Source organism: Tupaia chinensis, unplaced genomic scaffold (assembly GCF_000334495.1).
Source record: "Tupaia chinensis unplaced genomic scaffold, TupChi_1.0 Scaffold146133_1, whole genome shotgun sequence".
NCBI classification, from domain to species: domain Eukaryota; kingdom Metazoa; phylum Chordata; class Mammalia; order Scandentia; family Tupaiidae; genus Tupaia; species Tupaia belangeri.
Genome location: NW_006205988.1, coordinates 6422 through 13264, shown reverse-complemented (window position 1 = coordinate 13264; position 6843 = coordinate 6422). Strand labels below are relative to the sequence as shown.

The following is a 6843-nucleotide window of genomic DNA, read 5'->3' as shown; positions in this document are numbered from 1 at the left end:
GAATGGAGCGGCCTAGAGAAAGGTTTTCTCTGTCCCTTAGGGAAAGCTGGTGGCCGACGTGGCCAAGCGTCTGGGGGTGAGGCACGTGGTGTTCAGCGGCCTGGAGAACGTGGGGCGGCTGACGGGCGGCAAGGTGGAGGTGCTGCACTTCGACGGGAAGGGCGAGGTGGAGGAGTATTTCTGGTCCATCGGCGTCCCCATGACCAGCGTGCGCGTGGCAGCTTACTTCGAGAACTTTCTCTCTTTCTTTAAGCCAGCGAAGGCCCCTGCTGGCGATCACTACACCTTGGGTAAGTGGACGGTGCGGTGGTACACCCACTGGGCAGTCACGCTACACAGGGAGAAGACTGGGTCTCGCTGGCAGCACCAGGTCCCCGCAGTCTCACTCACAGCCCCTGTTGTTGGGCAGTTAGCTGTGAGCACAAGCCTCGATTCCTCACGTCTGGGGGAAAGCTGGGCAGCTATCCTCGAAGGACCCTTCTAGTGTGTCCATGTGAGCTGTGGCAACAGCAGAGGTGTGTGTCCTCCTCCTGACCTTGGGGCCACAGCAAGGCTTACAGCCTCAAAGGACCGAGACCCTGTGCCCTCCACCCAGGGGCCGGCTGTCAGGACCTGTCCACTGAGAATCTGATTCCGCAGGTTTGGACTGAGGTCTGAAAGCCTAGCTTTAACAGGATTCCTGGTCTTCCAGTGCTGCCAGGCCACTAGCTGGGGACGGTATCTGGCCAGTCAGAAGTGGCCTCTGTGGAGTGGAGGCACGCATGCACATGTGCCCGGCGTGTTTTAAGCCACCGGGTCCGGGACTTGAACTGCGGTCGACTACGTGGGAGTCCAGCGACATAGCCATTACGCTAACTGCTGGTTCCCTAGACTTGGCTTCTTCATGTGGAATATTAGAGCATGGGGTAGACCATTTCTACATTGGGCTCTAGCCTCAGGACTCTAGGGATCCATGCCAGTCTATATCTCAGGGTAGGAAGGGCACAGACTTTGGAGAGAAGGATGAGGGTTTGAGTCTGTTTGTACTGCTCGGTGGCTGAGTAACGAGTACTCTGGACAGGGACCTGACAATTCTTACATGGTTCGCAGATGGTCAGAGTTTAAACTTGTACATGTGTTTGTTCACTCACCCACGCACTAAATCTAGAGTGGCTTTCTACGTGCCAGTCACTCCCTAGGGAATCGGGTGAACACAGACCGAGCTCCGCCCTCGCTGTCTTAGCCCGTTGGGCGTGGCTGTAGCTCCCCAGCCCGGGTAATTCATAAAGCAGACAGGTCAGTTTCTCACAGTCCTGGGGCTGGGAAGTCCAAGGCTGAGGGGCCACACTTGGTGAGGGTCTTCTTGCCGCACCATCCCCTAGTAGAGGGTCGAAGGTCAAGAGAACACTCAGGACAGCCCAAGAGGGAAGGGCTGACCTCGTCCCTTTGGGAGAGCCTCTCCCTGGGTGAGCAGCTCGCTCTGAGACGGGGCCCCGGCCCGTTCCTGGGGCAGGCTTCCCTCTCCAGGCAGCTCTCGGCTCCTGCCCTCAGCACTGGTGCACCGGGACTGAGTTTCCAGCACACGCCCCGTGGGGCCACGTTCAGGTCACTGCAGCCATGGGGGAGTCCAGTGACACAGCTGCTATGCCATCTGCTGGCCCATGGCTGCTCTTTTTAATCAATACCCAGACACTATGGTATTTTCTCCAAGCTGTGAAAGTGTGTATAGATTGTGGCTACTCCGTTTTACATTGTTTTCCCACACCTTTAGTTTAAATGGTTTTTAATTCAAGTTTGTCTCACGTGTCAAGAATGTGTTGTAACCAGCAAGTTTTGTCTTTCTTTTATTAAAAACCAGCACTGCCCATGGGGGACGTTCCGATGGATGGAATCTCTGTTGCTGATATTGGTCCAGCCATCTGCAGCATTTTCCAGTCTCCAGAGGAGTTTCTAGGCAAGGCCGTGGGCCTCAGTGCAGAAGCTCTGACGGTTCAACAGTACGCTGAGGTTTTGTCCAAGAGTTTGGGGAAGGACGTCCGAGACGCAAAGGTGAGTTCTTAGAGACATCAATGTGATCACAGGAAGCCACCGTGGTTATATTCCACTAAGTGATCAATCCTGGTAGACGTAAAAAACAATCATTTATTTAATTTTACTTATTATTCTCTAATTTGACTAGAGAAAGTCAGAGGGGGCGGGGAGTGAGAAGGCAAGCTGCTGGGTCCAGGACTTGCACCATCGTCAGCCATGTGGGGTCTAGCCCCTTAACCACCACCCCACCTGCTGGCCCCTAGTTCTGGTAGACTTTTGGGGGATGTAGGGAGGGTGGAGCCCAGATGTCATAGAGACTGAAGAGACTCCAGTCCCACAAACCCACCTTCATTGCTGATGCAGTCGAATCCTTCCCGTATGGCCTTCTTTCTTTGGCTTAAGGTTAATCAGCTTGTTAAAGGAAAATTACTTTTGGGTAGAAAGAAACTAGTATCTGAAAATAGAGATACAGCTCATGTTTTCTTTTTAGTTGTCAGAGGGCACATGCATGCACGAGAGACAGTGGGAGAGAGAGCGTGCATGGGCGTGCACCCCAGTGGGCATGCTCGCACTGCAATCATTGGTTCGCCATGCCTCTATCCCCTCAGGACCTGGGGAGGCGTGTGCTTTGGGCCCTGCAATGGCGTTTGAACTGTGTTCTGCCGTGGGGGATCTTGCTCCCACACAGGCTTAACCTCTGTGCTGCAGGGAAGGCCTGAGCTACACCTTTTCCTCTCACAAGTTCTTACTGCCTTTCTGTCTTATGCTCCGATCGCTGGCGCTGACTGAGGTGGTTAAGGCACTGGCCTCTCGGAGCCTCTGCCTCCTTGCTGTGCCGTGTGGGTGACAGCACGGCTCTCCTTGTGTTCTTGTGAAAATGACAGGGGTGTATTTACAGGGCCTGCCACAGTGGCCCAAGAAGGGGGACATTTAGTCCCTGGCTGGTACCTGGTGCTGTCTTCAAGGAGTTCCAGCACTGGGGTCAAATGTGGGTGCACGAAGGCACAGGGATCCTTACGAGCAAAAGCCTGTCGGTGCTGAACGGTGTTATCTGCACAGAGATGGCCAGAGAAGGGCTTGAGACTTCTTCATGGAAGAAGGGGGTCTGAGGAGGTCCTAGAGGGTGCAGGTTGTGAGGAGGCACAGCCTCTTCTATACCGAACATCCTCAACCAGAGGCAGCCGGGGAAGTAGACTGTCTACCTGTGTGTGGGGGCTTGGCAACTTAACCTCTCAGGCTCGGTCTCCTGTGTCAGAGGTGTCATAGGGCTGCTGTAAGCGTGGAATGGGACACGCGTGGCAGGTGCTTGGCGCAGAGTCTGGCACCTGGTAGGCCTTCAGTCCCTGGTCGTGCGGTGAACCACGCAGGGGTGTGGCCTGGATGACGGGGCCAGGACAGACCTTTTACAGAAGGTGGGAAGGACAGGATCCGGAGCATGGCCAGCCATTGCCCCAGCAGGTGTCAATAGGAGGGAAAAGGAAAACCAAACAGGCTGTTCTCACGATACGATTACAGGTCTGAGTGGAAGCGACAGGGACCACGTGGCCCTGAAGCCTGGAGTATTCCATCTCGATCTCAGGAGTGCAGTCTGACAGCCTGGTCTGGAATGTTCCCTGGAAGCAGGGTTGGGCTGGAGGTGCTCGTCTGCGTCAGTAGCTCTCGGTCCAGTGGGTCTTGGCTGTGTGTCTGGAGTCCTAGTCGGCCTCAGGTGCTGGAGTTGAGAGGAGGCTAAGAGACTCCCCCCCCCCCAAAAAAAAAAAAAATTTCTGTAAATGTCATTTTAGCCACAAAACCAAACCCAGGCATCTATCACTAAACCACACACAGGTATGTGGACGAGACGAGTTACCCGAAGCCTCCCATTCAGAAACGGGCTCTCAAGCGCACCTGCGGGCTTTTTTAATTTTTTTGAATCTCCCACATTGATGTTTATTACATTAATAACATTAGTGGCAAAAACAAGTAACAAGTTCAGTAACTGAATTAACATTGACAGGTTTCATTTTGATCCATTAGCCAATTTGGGAAAAAGCCGTATTAATCAAAGGGATTAAATTAAGAAACACCTTTTTCTTGCTCATATAATCTTTAAAACTCCAAGCAGATTTCAGATGTAAAATCTAACTGCAGGGTTTTCAAATGGACCATACTATGGACTTGTCTCTTCAACATTTTAAAAATTAGCCATTTACACAGTTACTTAAAAATCATACGCTCTATCAGGCAGGGAGCTGAAAATACATCTGTGAGAATCATACTCCACAGCAAATACCCATGTACTTAAACCGAATTCTCGGGTCACTGAGAACCTTAAACCTACTCTAAGATGCCTTGCAATAACTTACAACTACCACTTTTTGAAAATTTCTTTTTGGTATTTTGGTCAAGTGCCAAGGGGATTTTATTTTAAAACCTCAAGCTAGAATTTAACACTCCCGGGCCCAGGAGTAACACGATTATGAATATTCAAAAATCCAGATACTTCTTAGATCGTCAACATTTCAGAGCTAAGCCTGATAAATGACATTTGAAGAAGAACTAATCCAGAATTAGGTGAATTTTTTTTTAATTTATTTTTTTATTTGGAGAGGTTTTTCACTATAGGGCACGTGCGCTCGCCAGACAGACAGAGAGAGAGACAGAGAGACAGAAAGCGAGAAATCACCCCCCAGGGGGGATGGTCACGCCACAATCCCTTCTCCTCCATTCTCCTCTCGGGATCTTAGGCACACACGCACATGCGCCCGGCATGAGTTTTAAACCACCGGGTCTGGGACATGAACCGTGGTCGACTACGTGGGAGTCCAGTGACATAGCCATTACGCTAACTGCTGGTTCCCAAGAATTAGGTGAATTTATACTCCTGAAGCCACCTAAACTCACCTTTAGGCTTTATATTTACAGTGTTGTCCAGCAAAAATTAAAGAAAAAAGTCACACTAATTATTTTCAAGTTCTATTCCAGCTGCCTGTTTATTAAGACTTGCAGTTTATGCCGAGGTGAAGTACTGTCCTCTAAAACCACACTATGCTGCTTCTTGTAGAGCTAAAGTTAAACACAGCAACCCAAATCTTACGAAGGCAGCACACCTTTAGCAGTTAGCTAGTATATGAAAGTATCAACATCAGTGGTTCGAATATAAAAATTTATTGTAAGTCAAAGTATGCAACAAATAGAACCTACAGAAAACAGATCTTCCCACCACGATCTGTTGCTTCACCAAATAATATTTTGAAAACCCATTCCTTCAGTCATTATAAAGTTCTTAAAATACAAAAGAAATTAAATCTGTAAGAAAGTCTAGTCGACCAGATGCTGTTGTTGGGACACGTATGTTGGTATTTATGCTTTCAGTACATCCCACGCCACCCACCTCCACTCGTGCCACCTTGACCACAGGAACCTCCACTGCCTCCACCACCACGGCCATAACCACCCAAGCCATCGGGAGTACCATGTCCTCCCCTGTAATTGTTCCCCATTCCCATTCTTCCAAAGATCCATAACCTCCCTGATTATCCATTCCATCTCTGCCATAGCCTCCCATTCCAGAGCCTCCCATTCCAGAGCCTCCTCCAGGAGTAGAATTTAAGAAGAGTTCAATGTATTGATGTTGCAAATTATTTTTATCTTTAGACATGGGAGCTGCTGCATCTTCATGTGTCCCAAACTCTACATCTGCTTCTCCTGTTGCTCTGCCATCAGCTCCAATGTCAATATGAACTCGTATTTGCACCTGCAGGCTTCTCATACTTGGGTGCAGATTTAGTTCTCAGTGATCTTTCTCCTAGGGCACTATCATTTGGGTCTTTTTTAAAAAAATAATGATTTGTTTAATTAATTAATTATTTGGAGAGATTTTTGCTATATGGTGTGTGTGCTCGCCAGAAAGACAGAGAGACAGAAAGGAAGAAATCACCCCTCAGGGGGAATGGCCACACCACAATCCCGTCCCCTCCATCCTCCTCTCGGGATCCTGGGCACGCACGCACACGCACCCAGCGTTGAGTTTAAGCTGCTGGATACGGGACTCGAACTGTGGTCGACTACATGAGAGTCCAGTGACATAGCCATTACGCTAACTGCTGGTCCCTATTATTATTATTTTTAACAATTTGCTATAAGGCACATGTGTTCACCAGAGATAGAGCAGGGGAGAGAGGGAAAATGAGAAAGCAAGCTGCCAGTCTGGGATACTTTTACTGCTGTTGGCCATGTGGGAGTCCAGTGCCCTAACTACTATGCTACCTGCTGGCCCCTGCATTTGGGTCTTAAATTCATTTTGTCTTGTGGCTTTTATCCTTTTTTTTTTTTGTTAATTAAAGTTTATTTATTCCATGAGATAGAGAAAAAGAGAGAGAGAGAGAGAGAGAAATAGACAGTCCCAGTAGTGTCCTCGTGGCTCAGTTCTACCCCAGCCTCAGCCAGACAGAATAGTGGCAGGATAAGGAGACCTCAGGATCCCTCTGTACGGCCTCAGCACCCCAGAGAGAGCTGCACTATTGCAGGTTCTAGGACAGGCCTGTCCTGAGAGGTTTGTATTCTGTTAAGGAAGAGGGAGAGAAGGAGGGTGTGCATGTGTGTGTGTGTGTGTGTGTGTGTGTGCGTGTGTGTGTGTGTGTGTGTGTGTGTGTGTGTGTGTGCACGCTCTCAGAGGACAGAGTAGACCGTTCCGGACGACTCACGACTTTCCAGGCATCTCTGTAACATACCTGGTCCCTGACTATTCCTGCTATACCAAGTGATTTCCTCAAGCAGCTGAAGCTTCTGTGGCACAGGTTCCAGAGGTCGGGGCTGCACGGTCTGCAGAAGGGTGGACGCTGTTCTTAGTAA

At 49.6% G+C, this 6843-nt stretch overlaps 1 protein-coding gene across 1 annotated transcript in view; it reads left to right on the top strand.

Moving 5' to 3' along the window:
• Positions 1–40: 40 nt before the first annotated feature.
• LOC102493261 (nmrA-like family domain-containing protein 1) overlaps positions 41–6843 on the top strand; it is a gene marked incomplete at its 5' end in the record, with an annotated part of 13212 nt that continues 6409 nt past the window's right edge. Inside the window, 2 exons of the mRNA XM_006168734.3 lie at positions 41–290; positions 1838–2028. Of these exons, the coding sequence (XP_006168796.1) occupies positions 41–290; positions 1838–2028 (441 nt within the window). The remainder of the gene's footprint in view (positions 291–1837; positions 2029–6843) is intronic.